Source organism: Fundulus heteroclitus, chromosome 14 (assembly GCF_011125445.2).
Source record: "Fundulus heteroclitus isolate FHET01 chromosome 14, MU-UCD_Fhet_4.1, whole genome shotgun sequence".
In the NCBI taxonomy this organism is placed as follows: Eukaryota; Metazoa; Chordata; class Actinopteri; order Cyprinodontiformes; family Fundulidae; genus Fundulus; species Fundulus heteroclitus.
In genome coordinates, this window is record NC_046374.1 from 24,596,431 (window position 1) to 24,619,537 (window position 23,107).

Genomic DNA, 23,107 nt, shown 5'->3' on the forward strand with positions numbered 1-23,107 from the left:
TTTTATTGGCCCGAGGTATTCTTTTAATCTTAAATGTTGGGTTTTAACAGCTGTAAGCGGAAACCCATCACAATTAACACAAATAGTTAATCCAACAGAGTGTGTTTCACTTATTGAACTGAAATAAATTTGCTTTTCAATTATATTTTAATTTATTGTATGTGACTACTGTCTCATTACATTTTTAAGTGGCTTTAAAATCCCTTTAATGGTTGTTTTAATGAGCTGTGAACACCAGTCGCTCACATACGCCTGCTGTGTTTGACGTAATTGTTGTGTTAATAGTAGCTGAACGATCAACCTTTGAGACTGATGTTAATTTATCTCTCTGCCAGCTGTTCAGGTTCAACCCTGTACCACCTAGTTGCTGATAACAGTATGCAGGAAACATGAGACGTCTGAAGGTACATCTTCCTGGAGGCATGCTAAGTCTGCCTTACAGATTTAACAGCAGAGTTGTTGTTTTTTTTTATCTTCAAGAGCGTAGAGAGAAGGTATGCATGTGTCTGTGAGTAGAAACAGAGTCCTTGATAGTGCGAGCTCTTTGCTGCTGGTGCTGCTCCGCTGTGGGTTGATGACGACAGACGTGCAAGCTCGGGTGGAGCTTGTGAGTGACGTGGTGTGTTAAAGGGAGTTTACTGAGCTGTTCTCAGTCATTCACACACACACGCAGAGCAGGAGAAGGACTCGCAGAAGAACAACAGACAACACCAGGACGTCAGGTAAGATTTACATTAATATTATTATCTATTTTAAGTTAGTAGAGTTCGCTTGTTACTGCATCCTCAGAGTAATTTCTTTCTGTTACCAGCAGCAGACACACAAACTTAAAAAAAAAAATGTAATAATGTATATTATACAATGACTCACCACCTTTAATCATAGCGAAAAATAAGAAATGTTTTTTTTTTTTTAAGTTACTGGAGACAACAACTAAGCAACGCTGCAATTTTGATTTTACGACTACCCAAATAAAAAGTTAATATTTGATAAATAAGCAAAACAGAAAGTAAAAATAGTTAGATGAGGGGGGGGGGGGAATAAATAAATTTGAGATTTGTTTGTGCAGTTCTGTTGCTTTTTAGGCAGCCAAAGCTTTTTAAAATAGACGTCATCTAATATATTGCCATCTAAAATACCATTTAAACATGAAACGGTTGCGTCATGTTTTTTTATTAGTGTCTTTTGCTTTGTGTCAGCTGGAAGAACATGTGTTGCTAGGTGTTGTTGCATGCAAAGTGGTTGTGCCACACTGACCGCCTGTGGCACAACCACTTCCTCCGGTCTGATCCCAAAACACAAGCATGGGAGGAAACAAGCAACAAGGAAAAACAGGAACTCATACCATCATCTAAATCCTTGCAAATATGTGAAGTAAACTCCAGATTTAGCTGATCAGAAGAAGGATGTGTCGTCCTCTCCGGCTGCCGGTACATTTAAGAAGTTCTGGGTCTTTCTAGATGAGAAGAATCTACGCTTTAATTGAGTCCAGTCTGTGTAGCGGCAGCCTTGTCTTTTCCAAACAGAAAGCCTGTTAAACTCTGCCGCACCCAACCCTGATTCAGATAGCCTGTCCACCCAACAACAGAGTTAAAAAAAAGTATTTTTATAAGACTAAAGATGCTACAATGAAATGGCAGACTATCATGTGGCATTGTGCCGTTTTTACGGCAACTCATTGGACATAGAAAAGTAGGCATTGAGCATGTGCATATGAGTTTGATTTGTCTCGAAATTGCGTCTCTCTTGAGTTCAGCGTGTTCTAATTGCAAGTGGACAAAAAAACATTATTAAATGTGGTTAGCAATCAGGCTAACAATGCGTATCAATGCAAGCAACAGTGTGCATCTCTCTAGTTTATGCATTGAAACATTACATATTAACAAAGATTGCCCTTTACTTTGTGTGCCACTGGTTTAATGTGACACAAACCATCACCAGGCCAGCTAATTTAAGGTAAGTGATTCTACATAAGAGATTAAAAGGTTTCTCACTGACCCCAACCTTAAAATCCAATATGGCTGCCTTGCAAACAAAACAGAAAAGGTATTTCTCTACACTTCTCGTTAAATCTTTCGCACACTTAGTACAGTACAAACATGTTGCTCCAAATATACAAAATGCAGAGATATGCATTGTCATTACCTTGTAAGGCTAATTGTTCGGTCACTGACCAGCTCAATAAGCAAATACCACCATGTTGGAAAGTAAAACTCGGTTTCAGGTAGAGAGATTTATGAAACGTTGTATAGGTAGCCTTCAGCACTAGTGCCCTGCTCACTCTGCTGCCAAATTGTAATTTTGTCGCCATATTTAGCTTGTATTCCCTCAGTTGCTATTGATTGTTTATTTAAAAAAAACACAACAAATCTACAGACTTGTTCTGGTGTATTTGAGACTTCAGCAGCAGGATCGTCCCTTTCACTGGTAGACGCTGCTGTGGGCCATTCCCCCGTCCAAAAACACTCATCAGCAGCCCAGTCATCTCACAGCGGTCCCTCCCAGCTGCAGTCAGAGCAGGAGGTGTTTACTCCAAGTCCAGACTGCAATTGATTCACACCTTGGTGTTGCCTGGGTTGTTCCTTTTACAACGCCATATAACCTAAACCAGGCATGAAAAACTAAAGTCAAGAGCTAAAAATGGGACATTAAAATTGACAGAAGAAAGTTCTTTTTTAGCTTAAACCTGTATTCATTTATTCTTTGCTAAATGTTTGTCCATCGCATTACTTTAATCCTCTTTCCTACAGCATCCCAATTTAATGACACGATGCACTTAGCCAATTTAGTAAATTAATTGATAACGGGCAATCACTACCTTCTTTAAAGAGGAATTTGCAACGATGGACTCACCATTACCCAGTTCCTGCAGGGAGTGCTTAATATTTCCTCCAAGAACTTCTCTAATAAGTAGTTGTTGATATAAAAGATCAACGTTCTTCAGCAACTCATCTTGGTGGCTGCTGGTGTCTATTAGCTCTATCTCACACCTGTCTAGTTCTTACTTACTTTTTATACTTTCTGAGTAACACTAAAGGTAGCCCAGGCACCACCACTGGCAGCAGTTGGAGAACATTGAGACTTTTGCAGTTTTCCTTAACATGTTGAAGGTCCCATCTGTGGCAAAACCCCAATCTGCAACGTTAACAGTAAGGTTTTGTTCATTCACAGCTGCTATGACGTCGCATGACAACCCAACAAGAACCCCGTTTTGGCTTCAACCCTGCCTTTCACTCTGAATTTATTGATTTTGGTTGCTGTTTTGCCTGCACCTGGAGCGCTGGATGTCAGAGTCCGACTGTCTGTGTTTGTTTTCCGCTGTAAGAACACTGTGCCTTTGGTTTTAACACCCTGCTCAGTCAAAACCCTGATAACGCCGGCACTGACCTCCTACAGTACATACCATCCACAGCAGCTGATCGACACTGATAAACTCGCAGAGCTTTGCACAGTCTGTACCAGTGTGGAGCTGGAATTTGCACCAGAGTTATCCATCAATAGCCTTTTACAACGTTGACTATTCAGTCTTATCTCTTTTAATCATCAGAACCTTTTGAAGAGTGAACCGGGTTGAGTGAAAGGCAAGGAAATTAAAAGAATGGCGGCGAAGGTTGTGTTGTGTAACATTGTTAATCTCTTAATCATGTCATGTCTTTTCTGTTTTAGGATAAACAAGGAGAAGATGACAATCGGTAGAAACTCAAGGAAGACCTCAACCCGAAGCTCCATCCGGGCCCCGAAGTTCCTGGACAAATCCGGCGGCTTCTACGGTCGCCTCGATGAACCCGAGAGCGCCACCGATGGGGGTGAAATGAGCGGCGACAAAGTGGAGATGGAGGCCAAAGACACCGACTCGTCCTCAACCGCGGTACGCAACACGGCGGCAGATGAAGACGTGGAGAGATTTGCCGTGGTCGAGGACGACGGAGAGACTCTCCTGCGAAGGAAACCCAGCCGCCTCAGCAGCAGGTGGAGGAGAAGCTCCAGGAGGAAGCGGAGGGATGAAAGAGTCGAGGAGGCCCAAGACGAGAGACCCGGCCTGGATGCTCAGGAGGACAAGATGAGGATGGAGGCCGAGAAACTGAGAGCGACGGAGAAAGAAACAACGGAGGAGCCTGGCCTCCCTCACTTCCAAGTCCGGGAGTTTGCGGATGACCGCGTCCTGATCCGAGACAAGAAGAGGGGGAGAGAAGAGGAGGAGGACGAGGAAGAGGGAGAGGAGGAGAGGAAGATGAAGAAGGAGCAAGAGGAAGGGATGAAGATGGTGAAGAGGACCACGGTGAAGGACTATCGCAAGGTGAGACGTCGTTAATGTCGGTTTAAGATATCAGATTTGCACGAGTTTTACATTTTTCTCCGCTTGGCTTAACTTTAATCCCCTTTAACGGTTACATAACCGAGCGCTCGGAGCATGTGGAACAAGAGGGCAAAGTTCTGCCTCGTCACTGGTTATTAATCACCAAGGAAACCCTTCATATCACCTTAATGCAGCACCGCCTGGGACAAAGTACAGCCGCCACCGAGGCATAACACCAACATAATAATTAGCAATTTATTTTTCCATCTACTTCACCTTTGGCGGGGTGGTAAAAGTTAAACCAGGGGACAGAGGTCAGCGGGCGGTGGAACATGTGCACTTTGGCCAGCCTCGCTTGTCCTCAGAGATTTTCTGCTCCGACTGAGATGCGCTTACCCCTAGGTGGCATTCCTGAGGCTCCGATGTCTCGTTCTTTGATCAGTGGACTGAAACGGGAGCCTTCCTAGCAAACCAACAGACTGAAAACATTCCTCTGATGTTAATCTACTGCTAAAAGCCTCCTGGTCAGACCCACTGTACCACCGGATTAGAACTTTATCAGCTTGTTGTATTATGATTCAGAAATGGACAAGTCTGTTTTTTTTTCCACTGACCTCAACCCCAAAATTCAATTTAACTGCCTTGCATTTAAAAGTTAGCCATAGACAGCGTTAAAAAAGAAATGTATCTGCACTTCCGACTCCTTCATTAGCTCTTTGATCCCCCATACCCTGGTTCACTGTTGCACAATTAAGATTTTTTTTTTTTTATTTGATGAACATGATTATGCTTCGATAATACACTTATCTTCAGAGGACCACTAGTAGCCCTTCTCCACAGTTTGAAAACGTTACATCTGAACTTTGTTGGTCTTTGATATGATGTATATTGGTTTTTGCCCAGAGCGGCACAACCTGGGGGGGAGGCTAACACTTAACATACCATTTTTTTTATTATTCATCATCAGATTAACAGGTTTTCTGTTACTAACCGGTATGTCCACTCAACAGGAAGTGGACGGCCCAAGCCATATGCTAAGGTTGCACTCTTTTTTGTTGAGGTATCACAACTTTAACATGTTTAAAGCGGTCAAACCTGATCTGGGTTATTCTGATCTGCACAAAGAATCACTGCTGGACATTTGGCAAACCTTGGCAATCAGTGAGAAATAAACATCAGCTGTGTAAGACCCATGTTTTTTTTCCCAAAATATATTTATTTAAGTTTTAATTGTTTAAGTAGACATCTTGAACAGTGTATACAATATGACAACAGAAATAATAGCATTCCTTGTTCACACCAAAGTGAAGTACAGACAAAAACAGTAAAAAAAAAAGAAAAGAAAAAAGACTAACAAATGTCCTCTCATAGTATCTGTTCTAGTACAGCTGGTCACCTTTCACTTTATATTGGGAATTAAGTTTAACAGTAAAAGTCCTTCAATAAATTGTCTTTGAGAACTGCAATACACTTGCTCTTCAATCATTATCAGCGTCTTCTGAAATATTTAAATGCTTGACATATGTGATGAAGGAATTCCAGATAGATTCAAACAGGTCCTGTTTGCCCTTCAATATATACATAATTCTTTCCAAAGGGAGGACAGATAACATCTGCTGCAGCCATAGGTTGATGGTCGGTCTGCGAATCTTCTTCCAACAGATCGATATACACCTCTTTGCATTAAGTAAACTTAAGTTTATAAACACTTGTTCATTTTTTGTATAAGTGTGTTTTCCTGGGTATATTCCAAACACAAATAGCTTTGGCTCGAAGATTATCTGTTTTGAAATTATTTTTTCAATGGTATGCTTTACCTCTTTCCAGAACTGTATAATTTCCCTGCACTGCCACATACAGTGGACCAGAGTTCCTCTGCCTTCTGTGCATTTTGGACATACATCAGGTATCTCCTTGTTATATCTGTTGAGGTCCACCGGTGTTATGTACACCCGCATTAACCACTTAAATTGAATAAGCTTAAGGGCTGTATTAATAGAGCTGGTGTGGGCCAATTTACAAGCTGTCTGCCAATCTTCTTCTACTAGCTCTATCGACAAGTCTTCTTTCCAAGCCTGAAGTCTATCCTGAGATCCCTCTGAAGTATGCGACATCATTAAGTGATAAAAGTCGGTTATGATTCCTTTCTTCAAACTGTCCTTCGTTAACATTTTTTCTAACGTTGACATGACAGGCTTTGTTAACTCATTGTTCTGATTTGTTCGTATGAAGTTCCTAAGTTGGAGATATTTGAAGAAATGTTTCTTATCCAGATAAAATTTATGCTGTAGATCCTGAAAGCTCATTAGTATGTCTGAGTCTGACTCATAACAATTCTGAATCATTTGGAGTCCTTTGTCTTTCCATAGTTTGAATGTTGGGTCAGTTCTTCCAGGTACAAAGAGCTGGTTTCCCCACACCGGGCTGAATAAAGACAGACTATTTGGTTCGTTTAAGGTTCTTCTTACATCTTTCCACACTCTTATCATATTTTTAAGAAATGGATTTTTAGCGTGTTTTAGAAGCTTTAGTATCGAATTTGAATACAAGTATGAGGGGAGAGTTAAATTTAAATTCTGAGTCTCCATTTCAATCCAATGTAGAGAATGGTTACTGTAGTAAAACATCATAGACCTTAGCTGGACAGCATAATAATACAAGCGGAAATTCGGGCACTTTAAGCCTCCCCGGTCATAAGGGAGATACAGTAGAGACAGACGTAGTCTGGGCTTCCTGTTGTTCCATAAGAAACGTAACATCTTCTTCTTTATTTGTGAGAAGAATTCAGGAGGAGGCGGAAGAGCAACATTCTGAAACACATAAAGCACCTTTGGCAATATATTCATTTTAATTATATTTATTCTTCCAACTAAAGATATTGGTAAGGTCATCCATCTTTCAAATAACTTGTCTACTTCATTCAATATGTGATTGTAATTTGACACAACGACCTGATCAAGGTCAGAAAAGATTTGTACCCCTAAATATTTGAAATCGCTGACTATTTTGAACTGCAAGACATCTGAGGGAGGGTTGTTTCTTTCATTTGCGTTCATTAAGAGAATAGAAGACTTGTTTTTGTTTATTTTGTATCCAGAAATTTCACTAAATGATTTAATTATTTCCATGATAGTTTGTATTGATCGATTTAATTTTGATATGAACAAAATCACATCATCTGCAAACAAAGAAATCCTGTGCTCTGTAGGTCCAACAGTGATTCCAGTGAGATGAGGGTTTGAGCGAATTGCAATAGCAAAGGGCTCTATTGCCAGAGTGAATAGTAAAGGCGATAAAGGGCAGCCCTGCCTACAGCCTCTATTAATCTTTATTGGTTTGGAAATATTTCTATTAGTTAATATTTCAGCTGAGGCATTACTGTATAGTATTTTGACCCATTTTACAAAGTTGTTTCCACAGTTGAAATTACCCATAACTTGAAAAAGATAATCCCAGTGGACTCTGTCGAATGCCTTTTCGGCATCTAATGACAAAAGGGCTGAGTCTGGGGCACCTTTATTATAGTGAATTATATTTAATAGTCTCCTCACGTTATGAAAGCCTTGCCTCCCCAAAATAAACCCATTTTGGTCTTGATCAATTATCTTTGTTAAAACTTTTTGCAATCGTCTTGCTAACAACTTGGAGATTATTTTTAGGTCTGAATTCAATAAACTAATCGGCCTAAAGTTCTCACATTTATTTGGAGCTCTACCTGGCTTCGGCAGTAGGATTATCATGGCGGCATTTATTGAGGAAGGTAAATAATTTGAGTGAAAAATTTCTTTAAACATATCTAATAATGGGGACAGGAGCTTGTCTTTGAGGATCTTATATAAATCTATTGGAATTCCATCTGGGCCTGCTCTTTTCCCTAGTTGCATATTGTCAATGGCTTGTCCTATATCTTCTGTTGTAATATCTTGATCCAAATTATCTTTATCTTCCTTTAAGAGTTTAGGTATATTCAAGTTTTTTAAGAAAGAGTTTATGCTTTCCAAATTTATGTTTGTTTGTGATTTATACAATTCTTCATAGTAGTTTTTGAAGGCTACATTAATTTCTTGGGGATCCTGTAGGGTTAGGTCGTTTGATATAATTGCTGTAATTGGTTGTTTTGTTTCCAACTGTTTTATTTGCCATGCCAGTAATTTGCCTGTTTTGTCACCCTTTTCATAAAATGTTTGTTTGAGACGCAAGAGATTTGCTGCTGCTCTGGAAGCTGAATACTTATCATATTCTGCTCTCAAAATCAATAATTCCTTTTCTAGTTGTGTGTCATTCCCTTTGTTTACTTTAGCTTGGGTTGCCTTTATTTTATCTTCCAGATGTATTCTATATCGTTCAGTTTGTCTTGATTTAGAGGCTGTATAACTGATAATATGTCCCCTAAGAAAGGCCTTAAACGCTTCCCATTTTATACTTGCTGTCGTTTCTGTAGTGTTAGTTAGGAAGAATTCATCAGTCTGCTTTCTTATATACTCCACAAAATTTCGGTCTTGTAGCCATTTATGCTGAAATTGCCATCTTGGTGTATCTCTCTTTAATTGATCATCTTTGTAGCTCAAACAACATGGAGCATGATCAGAAATTGCTATATTGTCATAGGAGCAGTCCTGAATTCTAAACTTTAATTCTGTGGAAATTAAAAAGTAATCTATTCTGGAGTAAGTTTTGAAAGTACTTGAGTAACAGGAGTATGTTTTATTAGTTGGGTTTTTTTCTCTCCAAACATCTAGCAGCTTCAGCTCCTTCATCATACAATGAATTGCTGCTCTACAGTTAGAATGTGATTGGTCTTGTCCAGTTGATCTGTCCATGTTTGGGTTTAATGTACAATTGAAGTCTCCCCCTATTATATGTAATCCTTTAAGCGTCGAAAGAGTGAGGAGTAGGTTGTTGTAAAAGTTACTGTCATCCTCATTGGGTCCATATATATTGGTTAGAATTAAATTTTCCGACATTAAGGAGCCTTGGAGAATTAAGTACCTTCCTCTTTTATCTTTAATAATGTTTTTAATTTGCAGGGGCACTGAATCATGTATTAGAGTCATAACTCCTCTAGAATGAGTTGAGAATGGTGCCGTATATATGTTGCCCCTCCACCTCCTCCTAACCTTTAAGATGTTCTCATCAAGAAGATGTGTTTCCTGAAGAAATATAATCTTAGAGTCCATTTCTTTCAGTCTATTCATAACCTGCTTGACTTTTTGGAGACGTTGAAGTCCCCTGCAGTTCCATGAAACAAAATTAAATTTTACAGTTTGAGGCATAAAGTAATAGAGGTAGTTGGACGCTTTACTGTATAGAAATGAGAGGCGCAACAAAGTCGGATGCTAGAACATACATCCAATACACAAACCGAAAAAAAACCCCTTTCTACCATTTCCCTTCTCCACACTGGGAGAATCCCACCCACATACATTAGACTCCCCTTATAGCAAAAAGCCGATCCACAACCAGTGAGGATCTGCAAAACCACTATTCTGCAGGAAATGCCCTTGTTGTTGCTTATAGCTTATGATTCCTGCCCACTGAAATTGAAAAAATATCTTTAACATGTTAAGGAACATTGAAATATAACCCATCAAGTCAACATATTGAATTACCAAGAAGATTCCCAGATAACATGAGACCGCTTTTAACTATATGGTATCATATGATGGATTTCAATGATACAAAGTTTATCTTACTTTACACTCCATCTGAAGCTTCATTCTTTACTTAGTGTTCTATGGGTCCTGAGCCCCCTTGGATTTTCTTGAGAAACTCCCTTGCGTCCCCAGGTGTTTTGAATGCCTGTGTTTTGTTTTCATGAGTCACTAGAAGCGTTGCAGGATGAGTTATTCCGTTGCGAATGCCCAATTTACGCAGCTCTTCACGGATCGGATCGAACTTTTTCCTCAGCTGGTGAAGCTCGGTGGCCAGGTCGGGGTAGAAGCGGACCCGTTGTTCCTTATAGAAGACGTCCTTCTTTTCCCGTGCAGCTCGAATGACGGCTTGCCTTTCTCGGTGGTTGAGGAACCTCATTATCAGGGTTCTTGGTCGGGAAGCTCCGTCCGCTCTCGGTCCTAATCTGTGAGCTCTTTCCAGGCTCACCGAGGGTTGCAGCGCCTCATTCCCCAACGCCTCCGGTATCCACTTCTCCAAAAAAGCACACAGATCGGGACCCTCGGCTCCTTCGGGCAAGTTCACGAGTCTCAAGTTGTTCAGGCGAGATCTTGTTTCCAAGTCCATGAGTTTGTCTTCCATAGATTTATTTTTAGCCTGCAGGGAGCTCACGTTAGCTTTTAGGTTAGCCACTTCGTCTTCCGCGGTAGAAATGCGGTCCTCCGCCCGTGACATTCGTTCATTATAGTCTTTCAGTTCCTGTTTTACATCTTGCATTGTCACCATCACTCCGTCAAGTTTCGCGGAGAATTCGTTTCTCAATGACTCCAGTGCAGCTAGGATTTGATCCGACTTACTATTATCCGGTTCATTTTTCTCTTCATGCGCAGCCATGTTTTTGTCCTTGCTAGCTTCTCCACGAAGGTTGTGTTCGAATAACTTTGTTTGCTTGGATGCTTCTCTTTTCCCTTTATGTTGTCTAGTTGAGCTTGACATTATACATCAGATTGTCCCTTTTTTTATATAAATCTTTGTGGGCAGCGATTATTTTCCCTCTTTTTAAAAGCAACAAACTGCTGGGCGATGTGCGATGCGCCTTCTCACATGGCCGCCATAACCGGAAGTCCAAGACCCATGTTTTCATGTAAACAACCCGCAGCGTTGGCATCTGGTCAGCGGCTAATGTCCCAATCAGGGACAAAGGTTTTGAGGCGTCTGATAAAACGGTTCGCCATTTCTGGTTCTGTTGTAACTCCAGCTTGTTCTTCCCCAGATGTAAATATTCCCCATTTGACTTAATAAGAGCCATTATTTCCTGGTAGAGCTTTATTATTCTCAGGACACAGTAATGCCACGCTGCACAATGGGCAGCTTGTACTCGGAACAAGGAAATGTTGCTCACCAGCAAACTCCAGAAGTGACAAGAACAAACACAACGACAGAAATGAACAATCCTGCCGTAAATTATCAAGGGAAACATTAACATGTTATCAAAACAGGATTGGACTGTATAATTAGTTTGATTTGTGCAGAATGCAGCAGGTTTAATTCAACCCTACACCTCTTCCTTTCCTTCAGGCCTTTGATCGAGCTCTTCGCCGCGGCTGGGGCGCCTTCATCACCAACCTGTACAGCGTCACGCTCACGCCCGTCAAGTCTTCCTCGCCACCGTCCACCTCGCCTTCGCTGAAGAAGAAGACCCAGCACGCCTCTGTGTTGGCTGAGTTTCAGTAGAGCTGCAGGAGAAAGAAAAAAAAACACGGACTTTAAAAAAAAAAATCTACGATGGAGTCAGGGCTGGAGCAGCGAGCTTTTATGCTGACTACAAGGCCTTAGATTAGGCAATAATTATTTATGTTTGTTATTAAGTCTTAATTACTTGGTGGAGCCTTTCTGTTTCTATTCAGTTTGCACCCAGACTGGTATTTATTTTACAGTCTGGAGGAGCCAAGCTGTGGATTTTGCATTGAAGTCTAACATTTGTGAGTTCAGCTGCTCTCTTTTTTTTAAGAACAGCCTCATTATCATATATCTAATCCACTGTCAGGAGCATGCAGTGCAGATGATCTCGTTACCTTGGGGTTGGCACGATGAAACAAATCATGTGTTGATGTGTAACCGCTTAAGGAAACCAAAGATTTCACAAGCAGCGATGACGGATCAGTGGAGTTTTGTTTTTTGGAAATGTCCGCACTTCTATTTATGGCCGTCTGGCAGCTACTCGGCAATCAGCTGGCTGAGGTTAAGGAGCTCGGAAAATACACCCATGCCCGCACATCCACTTTAAGCTTGATTCTGACTCATATTACGTTGAATAAATCTGGATAACAGTATTTACAGAGAAATATTTGAAACACCTGCGTTCCAGCACGGAGATACATGAGGTACAGCTTTCTTCTGTTGTTCTGATGACGGTCATAGAAACCTGACGGGACGGTATATAATAATAATATATCTTCTTTTTTTTTTCTTGCACAGAAAAATTGAAATGACTAGATGTGTTTATTTTGTGTATTTATTTTCATAAAAAAATAAATTAGACATCTATTATAAAATACATATGCATGTATACATACATACATAATGTTTGTTTTACATAAATCATTTTATATATCAATATATTTTTAAATATTTAAGATTCCGCTTAACGTTTTGAGGCTAACACAATCCTAGTGTCCTTTGACATGTGTTTAAGGGCTGTTGACGATTGATTTTTGTAAAAATAAAATGTACAATTACGAGCAATAAATTTGTAAGAACCTATCTTGCCTTTTCAATGTTTTATCGTGTGCATTTTTCCACATATTTAGGGACAGTTAAGGTTCCAAATAAAAGATTGAAACCTTTCATTAGTAAGTTGAACAAAAACCCTTTTCCTTATATCCTAATCAGAGCTTTAAATGCTAGAGCCCCCTCCATACTTTCTGGAACCCCTCATAAGGATGTGAACAAATCCCCTAAAATAAGATGTCTATGGAGACCCTAAGATGCCACACTTTGCTGCAGTCCTACAACAGTTACTTTTTTTTATCCTGCTTGGCAAAATAAATATGGGTCCTTGTTCAGCTTTGTTTGTCACAGTTCCAGTTGACTTTGGTTAGGGCTGGGCGATATGGATTAAAAAATAAATCTCTGATTTTATCATACCAAATCCGATTAATAAATTTTTTTCCTGCTTTTTGTTTCATAAAAATAAATGAAAGAAATTACTTTTCGTCAGGGAGTTGACCTGAATTCAAATGGCAATTAAAAACAAGCTGTGAAACATGCTTGTAAAACAAGAAAATTAAACAAGAACAATGAAAATATAACAAAACATTTGCTGCTAGTGGTATTACACATTGAGCTAAGAACAGGCTTCACTGCACTTGTGAACTTCAAACTAAGTTTAAAAAAAAGTAAATAAGTAAATTAAGTACCTCGTATTATGGTAAAAAAAAGTTTCCACTTAACAATATTTTGACAATACATTTGCATAAACATATAATTAGCATCACACGCTGTTCTCTTCATGGAAACCCAATGAGTGTATTGGCAAAATAAAATCCAGATTTTCCAAAAATGAAATCTTAAAGAATTGTAAATTCGAATTAATCGATCAAATCAATTTAGCGCCCAGCCCTAACTCTGGTCAACTTTAAAATGGCAATTATACATAAAAAATATGACAGTAATAATTATTTTATAGGAATTAGTGGTGCCATTACCTGTAACAATGTTTTTTGCTTCAGAATAAATCAAACTTAAATTAAGTTGGATTTTTCTCCAATTTCCAGTTCAACGTTATTGTAAGAAAACAAGCATAAAATTATTTTAAGGCTTTTTTTTTTGTAAAATTCTTTGCAATTTTCTGTAAAGGTTGACATAAAAAATCACATGAATCAACTGTAAAGTAGAACTTCGTTTTCTGTGGTTGTCGTAGCTCTATACACAGTATAACTTATACCAGTTCTCAAAAAAAGAGATGATTTAACCTGAATTATGACTATCTTATAAAAACACAATAAAACCGGCAATAGGTTTCTTGCAGTCATGGTTTAATCTCTCAAAAGATTAAGAAGCAAATCCTGGCTCTACAACCACAAAGTCTACTGATCCTGTTTCAAAATGCATCCAGCAGTGTTTTGCTAGGTTGTTAGACTGCAAACATACAAATATATTATGCCTAGTTGGTATATTGCAAGAGTTTGATGCTAAGTTTGTATTATTTTATTCTACAGCTTTAATACATTTGGAAAACTGCTAGGTCAACCCAACTTGGGTTATTTTTCTAACCAGTTCACGTGTTCAATTATGGACTGTTTCAGTACGGGGTTTAATCCAGCACACTACGTCAGGTTTTCTGTCCCCAAAACAGGTTAAAGTGACAAACAAGCTTGCATTTAGTCCTTAAAGGAGTGATTTGTAAAGAATAAACCATAATCGGGACTACTAAACAAGCAATGCTTGGGTTGAAATTAAATAATTTGTATCTTTCCATCAATTTTCTATACCTACCTGATCTTTGCAGAGTTGCAGATGTGGCTTTGTGCTCATCTTTGACAGCCAATGGCAGAGAGGCAGTGACATTTAGAGAGACCAACTAAGCTAAAATGCATGTTTTTGGCTAGTAAAAACAAGCTATTTCTAAAGTACCCAGAAATAACCTACACATTCACTGAGGAAACATGCAAACTCTATGCAAAGGAGGCCCAGATTTACCCTGTTGCAGATGCAACAACCCTCCACTCCATAAAGTAAGGGCTTTGTACAGTAAGGGCTTTGTGCAGCATGCTGCATTCTTGCTAACTATGCAAAAAAGCAATAGATAACCCGTTTAGGATTCTGAGTAAAGCAGACAACCTTTTTGGTATCGTGGTGCCACACAGGCTGTGCTGACCAGGTAGGGTTGACAACTCTTTAAAGAAAACAAACAAGGGACAATGGTTGGCCAGGTGTTGTCTTCCACCCTACTGTCAGGATTGATCTTTTTTGGCCTTTTCGTCTGCGTATGAAATGATTTTGTAAACATTTGACTTGAACCTTGAATTTGGTTAGACACATAATTTTGTTTCTAAACATGGGACAGTTCCTTTTTTACAAGGGACAGCTGGGCAACTCTATGACCAGGGCCACCGTATAACAAAATAACATAAAGTACAGTTATAATAAATATTTAGCTGTCTGTGTAGATATGTGTACTGAGTTAGCCCAGATCCATCTGTAAATCTTAGCTTTAACTGGTAGAAATATAGACAGAATATTCACTTTTCTGCTTTTTGATATATATAAAAAAATAAACAAAAATTATCCATCCATACATCCATTGTCTGACCCACTTAATCCCTCATGGGCATTAAGTGGGTCAGAAACCCCGCGATCTCCAGCGTTAACAAAATAAAAAAATAAAAAAAAAAAAAAATATATATATATATATATATATATATATATATATATATATATATAATTATAAAAATCTTGTGAGTTTATATATATATATATATATATATATATATATATATATATATATATATATATATATATATATATATATATGTATATATACATATATACGGTATATATATATATAAATCTTAAGAATTTATATATATATATATATATATATATATATATATATATAAATCTTGTGAGTTTAGTTTGGTTGCATGCTTGCTTTTGATAACTTTGGTTCCACCTTTTGGTGGAAATTATAATTTGCATCTAGCGGAAATGACGTGGCGAAAAACGTTTCTCCCGCCTTTTTATAAGTATCTCCAGAGTAGGATTTTCATTTTTTAAATACACACTATTTTTGCTTAAATGTGGTGTTTATCACACATTATATTTTTCCTTAGCATAAAATGACTAGATTAAACGTCATAACGTCGTTTTCCCGGTAAAAGTCCGGCGGTGGGAGGAGTCAAAGCGACAGGAGATAAAAGCCAGACGGACCGGTTTCCTCTTCCAGTTCCTCCTAACCTCCGCAGCTGGTAAGATCATCCGCCTCCCTGCCCTGACACGCTTCTCTTAGAAATGCAGTATTTTCACTCTTGTCGTTCAGAAATAACCTAAAACAGCGTTAGAGCTGCAGCTGAATGATGGCTTCACTTCGCATTTAGTTTAAAATTATATATATAACCCAGAAGCCTCGCTGCGTTTAGCTGTGCAGCGCCAACGGCTCGAAGGCAATCCTCGACCATCCGCCTTCAAATCCTTTTAATCCTCTCTGCAAAATACTCTTAACTTGATTCAAAATACACTTTTTATATTTTTACTTCACTATTGTCGCCAAAACTGCATCTTAAAATATATTTTCCAGTCGGATGGATGCGGTGGCCGCTGCTAGCCTTGTAGCATCGTCTCTCAATGATGAGAATTTTCACAGACCTGTACTGAATGACTGTGATTGTACTTTTATTCTTCTGATGTGAGACGGTATTTATTTTATAATTGTAATTTTCAAATTTTGATCCTGGTGGGTCGCATGGCTCAGTCACGTGTTGGCTGACTGGAGGGGGTGTAGCATGCTAGGCTAGGTTGGCATGCTAACATCTGTGCTCTTGTTTTTTCTGCTAGGAGAGAAAACGCGGGGCGCGTGCAGCTGCTAAAGGTGAGCAATGGCTCCGTTTCTCCCTGATAATTCACCTCTTTATTGCGTTTATGACGTGGCCCTTACGTATTTTTGCCACCTCATGCTACGGTGATGTGCTAATTGAACTCTCTCACTGAATAATCCCATGAGGACACTTCATTCTGTAATTCTGAGTGGCATGCAGCCATTATTAACTGTCTTATTATAGTCTCTTTATTCCTGCAATTCAGTTTTCTTGTTTGTTTTTCTAGGTGGGGAGTTTTGCGGCTTTTTCCAGATGGAGGTAACTATTGATCGAACCTGATTTGGGCTGAATCCTATTCCCTAGTCCTCAGATTAATCCTGCAACAGATGTTGGAACGCACCATTTCTGACAAGAATAGTTATTGCTCAGCAGTCTTCTGCTAAAAAGCAAAATGGAAGATGCAGATAAATTTGAAACCTTTATGTTGCTGGAAAATGTACCCTCCATTAAGTTGTTAAATTGTAACCATTTTCACGTCCTATCCTTTTCTGAACTGTTTCTGTCCCCGTTAAGTGGGACGCCCCCCCACCAGGTGTATTGGGATTCAGCCTTACAGTTAATATGGCTGCTGATAGGGCTTTTGGTTGATACTCCCTATCAATAAAGCCACCTTGTTGTTGCCATATCGGGTCTTTTTAGTGTTTAAACTGACCTGTATTAAGGTTACAGTAATTGCTTCCCCCCCCCCCCCCCCCCCCCCCCCCCGTTTCTGACCCCCTCAAATTGAAATCACCCTCTTTGTGGCCATTCGTGCCCAATAATCCCAATTTTCCTTCGATACCCAATGCAACAGTTCATATGGCTCCATTTCAACCTCCAAGGTGTTTGTGTAAAACAGTGAGGGGGGGGTGAAATAATTGTTACAGCAGTCCTACCCAATATTTTTGCCTCTGGAGCGGCGTGCTGCAGTGATGAGTCTATGAACTCTCTCTTACCGAATCTGACTTTGAAGAAACCCCTTTACCAGATTCTGAGCAGCATGGTTGCTCCAGTAGACGCACCAGTACCCATCGTTTCAGCCTAGAAAAGCTTTAATAATCGTCTCCTGTCCCACAGATGTGTCCCGGACCTCGCCGTAAAGGAGGAATGAATCAATTCATGCAGGTAATGAGCCTTCATGTGAAATGTGGGTTGATTATAAAGGCGTAGTGATGAGTTTTATAACAAACAAGCATATGCCTGAATCTCCTGATGAGTTATTTATCTGAGCAGCCTTCCTAAAGCACAGATTTGTGTTTTTTATTAAAGGCAGCATCTAATTAACTCCTTCTCCTGCAGATTAATCCACCAGTGGGAACAGCAATGTTGGAAAAATGTCAGAAACTACTGGATGTAAGTAAATGGCTTTTTTAAAGGTCTGATAGTCTGGCTGTGGGTATAAAACTGATGATTACTCTTGACAAGCATATGCCTGAACATTGTGATGTCAGACTTTAATCTGATTGCCCTAATATTTAGCTTTATTTTTTTTTTAATGAACCATCAGTATTTTGTGCATTTTAATAACCTGCCTGATGTGTTGCAGGTGAATCTGGAAGCCTGACATGAAATCTCAGCTGAGAAAAGCTCCAATCATTGGGTAGGTGCTCTTCTGGGCCTCCATAACTTTGTTGCAGGCTTTTTTTTTTTTTTTTTTTGTGTGCAAATTGTAAATTGTTTGAAAGGATGACATGGGTTAGCACCCATTAAACTCCTGGACGACTGATGTCACATGGCGGTCTGTCACCAAAGCCCTGATCAAACATGCAGACCATTAACAGAGCAGCAGGTTATGCTTCTTGACTCTTTCTGATGCAGTCTCTTCTCTTCCTACAGTGACTCTTCAGTGACCATTTCTCTGACTGCAGCCTCCTGAAAGATGTCTTGGTGAGGATTTTTATTTCCCTTTTTTAAAGACTGGGTGGAAATTAACACTTTATTAAAACAGTGTGGTGCCAAGTTCACAAACTATTAAGACCCCATGAGCCTAAACCTTTTTTAATCTAAAGGGTTTTACTAGTTTATTTCCTTCAGAACTTAAAGCCCCCCCAACCAGCCACAGTAGGAAGATCTATATTTTAGTGTGCAGATGTCTGACCCAATGATGCAGTTAAAACATTTATTGGTCAACATTTGTTACAGGGAGGGAATTCCTGACAATTCACCAGTAATCCTGAAATCTGACAAGCTTTGTTTACATTATTTCAGTAGGTCTGATTTTTCTAGTTGTGTGGCAAAATTCAACTGCATCAAGTAACAAAGAATGTATCATTAATTTGTATTTTTTTTTCCTGCTAAAGTATTTGGCTCTTTGGGTGAAGTGGGGCAAGTAGCAACAGTTCTTTTGGTGTCATGTCTCTGCCATCCAGGAGAGGGCGCTGTGTGTACAGTGTTAATTTCCACTCTTGATGCAGCTTCAGTGATGAAAACTACTCAGCTCACTTTGATCCGATGTGAAAATTCCACAAACATCTGAGCAGCTGCATTTACCCGTTTCTAACCTCCACACATCAGCCGATTGAAACGAGCATTAATTTGATGTCTATTTTCTTTTTTTTGATAGATGTCGGAGCCGCATGGAGGCCTGGTGATCAGAGGTAAGACCTGGTGTCTGCTCTGCAGATCTATTAGCTTCACATCTGCTGTAAATGATGAGATAATCTGGAATCTCGTTCGTCTGAACTGCTGTTGAGAAAACCACATCTGACATCAGTCAAATTAATAATAAAGTTATTCGTTTTAATTAACCACATGAGTCCCCTGACCTGGTGTCTTTTTGCTGCTACAGGTTGGCTGTCCTGCGTGGCGTCGCTGTGGCCTAGCTGCTGGTCTAATAGGTGAGATGTGACACTTTGTTAGGGCGAAAAAGCAGGCGTAGCACATCCAGTTTCCTTTGTGATGAAAACCCGCACGCGTCTTACGCCGTGTGTCGACGCCAGACCTGAAAAGGTGAACCCACTGGTGTTGCCTCGGCAACAAGGGGACGGCTTGTTGGGGGTACCAACGGTCTGATTGGAAACCAGGATGTGGATTGAGAATATCTGCATTTTGTTTTTTTTTTTTTTACCTAAATAAGCTACATGAAGCATGGTGATCCATATTAAATGACATTTTGTTTTATTTTTTTTAAAATTCAGGTTGTGTACGTGACAGCTGGACCGAAGCAGACCAGGTTCTGACCAGGTTGGTGCTCCTCTATACTGTAATTTCTAACGATCGCCGGTAGACATGATGACTTGTTTTACCGCCCCAGTCTGAAAAGTCATGACTGATTGGTATTTCCTTCTGATCCGTCATGAGTGGCAGTAAATCCGAAAGTCCTTAAACGCATCACGGACCAGTGATCCTCTTGTTTCAGGTCTGCTGATGCTGGGAACCCATCTGTGGGGCCTCACCTGGTCTCTGCTGCAGGTAAACATGCAGATGTGGTGGCATAGCTGGGATTGTGTAAATGATGAAACGATGCTGATCAGTCGGGGACTCATCAACCCCCCTCAGTCTGCATCTCCTCCTGTTGACTCTGTCAGGCACTGAGAACCCTGAACAGTGCCAGGTGTAAAGTGACCTGCTGAGATCTGATGGATTCAGGAGTTAAAGCTGAGGGTCTGACTGAAGAAAAACTCTGACTTAATCCCAGCATATTCATCGCCCTGATATGCCTGCTGACATTTAATGTTTGTAACAAAGTTTTGAAGTCATGCTTTTTTTTTTTTTTTTTTTTTCCTTTTTTCTAAGGGGAAATCCTCTTCATCTTGGTGAGTATTCTGTTTTTAACTCATGAATTTGAGGTTAATCTTTCTTGGTGGCCTTTAGTCTTGATTTGACATTGAAGTCTTTACCGTATATTCATCTGGTACCCAAGATGACATGATTTCCATTAAACCAATGGTTGATAGTTCACCATTGGAAGGACATCTGGGTGTATGTAAGCTTCTGACTTGGACCAGACAAAGTGTTGCTGGGATGGTGGAAGTGATGAAGCTATTTCACAGTCGTGGGGGGCTTCCACCTCAGCTAGTATCCCCCCCTGTTGACTCAGTGTGGCGCTGAGGAGCCTGGGCCATGATCAGGTGTAAGGTTGTCCTGCTGAGTTCTGATGGAGCTGGGGTTCTGGTTGAGTCTTGACTGAAAACCTTTTCTGACCACCATCCCGGTTAAAAGTTGCACTTCAGCTTTATTGCTGCACCTGTCTGCTGATGATCTGCACTTTAAATCGACACTCTGCTGCTTTCCTTTTCAGCTCTGAAGTCATAAAGTGATGAATGTTGAGTGATCAGAAACATTTACCCTAGTCAGCCTGATGGTCCAGCTCCATCACTGACCTCCCAGCTCCATCACTGACCTCCTGCCTGCTGCAGGTTTACAGTCTGAAGAGGAAAAGACTGATTCCAGGTACATGAAACCAGCGTCTGCTTCATTTCTGACAGAACCCACTTGCATAGTGATGAGTTCCTATTACCGCCCCAGTCTGAATAACAATGACTGATTGGTATTTTCTGATCTTGTGTTTTTCTACATGCCTGGAAAATCTACCTGCCACAATCTGTCTTGTCTGACATCCATTTATTTGTCTCTTCCCTGCAGGTCAGGGGGCTCACCATGGAGACCGCTGTCTGCCCAGAGGAGTTGTAGACGTGCTCATTCTGTCTTATCTTCATCTCATGCTGTAATAATAAAATATTGATTAAACATTCTCAGGTTTCATGTTTTTATGCTCTTATGCAGTAATGAAGCTTTAAATCTAGGATTTCATAAAATTGTTCTGACTAGTAGATTGCACAACAGGCCTCAGAACTGAAGTTGTGGAGCACTTGGCGACTTGTTTGGTATGGTTTGACTCATTGACCACCAGACCTGCTGGAGAACCAGTGAGGTTATTAACATTTCTGTTTTGGGGTTTAGTTGCTGCTTCTCGTTGCTCTAGTGCCCAAAGTAAAGCAGTAAAAATAACTTTAATACCCATAATGGTTATTTCACCTGGTATGGAAGTAAAATTCCCCACAAGCAATCCTCAGTTTTCTTAATTAAGTTAATGGTGCCTTTTTATCTGGAAAGTCGGAACTAGGAGCCGCAGATTACGTCATCTCCGCTTTTGCAGTCCAGTCTCCACCACTGAGTTATATAAAACACTGGAGTGCTGATTTTGCCGAAAAACAAGTCACTGGCCGCCATTTTGCTCCTCCCTACTCTCACAGAATGCCATAGGATTTGGTTGCAACAACAAGCAGTTTTCTGGCTGTGAAAACGTTTCACAGGTAATTCTACAGTCAGTGGATGTACTAACACTCAACTACTAGGAAATTAGGTGCTGAAATATTTTACGTGTATATGTATACACGTATGTAAATGTTTTTGTATATATAAATGTTTTATATATACATAACAATATATAATGCAAAATATTTCAGCACATGACTTTCTCAGTACTTGATAGTTTTAGAACATAAAAGTATATGGCATTTGACATTTTAAAACTCTTAAGCCCCCCCCTGAACATGAGAAAATCCTCATTCGATGCTGTAGCGCACATATTCCCTAGCCTCGTGAGACCATCCTGATCTCGCGAGCTTTCAAGGTTTCACTCGCAGATCAGTCTGGCTACTCTCCGTTAAAGAAAATTTGGAGCCATTCACCAAACGAACGTCCAATCAGCGTTGGCTTTGAGGCGGGTTGAGGTGTGACGCAACGAGAAGCGCGTCAGTTCAGTCTAAACAACATGGCGGCTTCAGCCGATGAAACTAGCGTTAGCGTGGCTATCGAGCAAGTTTTATCGGAATTACAGAGTATTTCTTTGCTGAGCTAACAGAGTGACGACGAATCTGATTGGTTCATTTGGCCCGTCTATCACCAACATAGGCCAATCAGCTAACCAGTATTTTCGCCCCTTCCCAAAATTACTTCAACAGAAGGTTTCCAGATGGATATGCGGAGCAAATCTATCTGGCGGAGTCAGGTTACATATTCCCTAGTTACTGGGGGGAAATAGGGAGTACCAATATGGCGGCTGGTGGCTTCAAAGCGACTCGTTCTAACAGACGGTGATTAGCACTCCAGTGGATAAGAGATCAGTGATTTCCACCCGTCGGATAGTAGGAAAAACCATGGATGCGCACAATGACAAAACATAAATGCTGTGGTGTTTTGTGCATATAAACAGCTCCCTGGTGCCCACTGAATGGTAGCAGATGTATGACTAAATGTTACATGACAGCTGCTACAGTCAGGTTTTACTATACTGTTTACAGTGTAGCAGCCATCATGAATGCCGACGTCTGGAGCCATCCTGTTCATTTCCTGACTCAGAATCCCGACTTTAGGGCCGTTCCAGTTACAGTTTTCTGACCAGAAAGTTGTAAATCCCGAGGACAAATGGCACGCGTTGTGTTGCCCATGTTCCTGAACCAATGACGTGACAGAGCAGCATTTTGTCATATATTGGCAGAAGAGCAGCGGCCTGCAAACATGGAAGCCAGAAATGGAGCAGGATACAACAGCATTGTGTCAGTAAACATTCAGCAGCCTCAGGGGGACGCTGTTCAATAATACGTTTCCTTTGGCTGAATGGTCTCCACTCTAAATTTTGCTGCACAAAAGCCTCACTTCTGCTGACTATGCAACCTGTGAC

At 40.2% G+C, this 23,107-nt stretch overlaps 1 protein-coding gene, 1 long non-coding RNA gene and 4 other non-coding genes across 6 annotated transcripts; all 6 read left to right on the top strand.

Annotated features, from left to right (window-relative positions):
* The first annotated feature begins 633 nt into the window (after positions 1–633).
* On the top strand, positions 634–12,670 carry sb:cb1058 (uncharacterized protein LOC394209 homolog). Its single transcript, XM_012862693.3, has 3 exons — positions 634–722; positions 3,667–4,297; positions 11,486–12,670. Exons 2-3 carry the CDS (start codon positions 3,683–3,685, stop codon positions 11,639–11,641), a joined length of 771 nt encoding a protein of 256 aa, XP_012718147.2. The 5' UTR covers positions 634–722; positions 3,667–3,682; the 3' UTR covers positions 11,642–12,670.
* A 5,071-nt stretch (positions 12,671–17,741) lies between these two features.
* On the top strand, positions 17,742–21,176 carry LOC105926402. The gene is made up of 10 exons (XR_001166235.3): positions 17,742–17,835; positions 18,029–18,082; positions 18,319–18,369; positions 19,046–19,079; positions 19,271–19,319; positions 19,620–19,665; positions 19,841–19,893; positions 20,218–20,237; positions 20,723–20,874; positions 21,067–21,176. It is a non-coding gene; the product is annotated as an uncharacterized LOC105926402 (long non-coding RNA).
* On the top strand, positions 19,127–19,194 carry LOC118565974. Its single transcript, XR_004932721.1, has one exon. It is a non-coding gene; the product is annotated as a small nucleolar RNA SNORD30 (small nucleolar RNA).
* LOC118565978 lies at positions 19,373–19,499 on the top strand. Its single transcript, XR_004932725.1, has one exon. It is a non-coding gene; the product is annotated as a small nucleolar RNA SNORD22 (small nucleolar RNA).
* Positions 19,701–19,777, top strand: LOC118565977. Its single transcript, XR_004932724.1, has one exon. It is a non-coding gene; the product is annotated as a small nucleolar RNA SNORD31 (small nucleolar RNA).
* Positions 20,917–20,988, top strand: LOC118565976. Its single transcript, XR_004932723.1, has one exon. It is a non-coding gene; the product is annotated as a small nucleolar RNA SNORD31 (small nucleolar RNA).
* Positions 21,177–23,107: the final 1,931 nt, after the last annotated feature.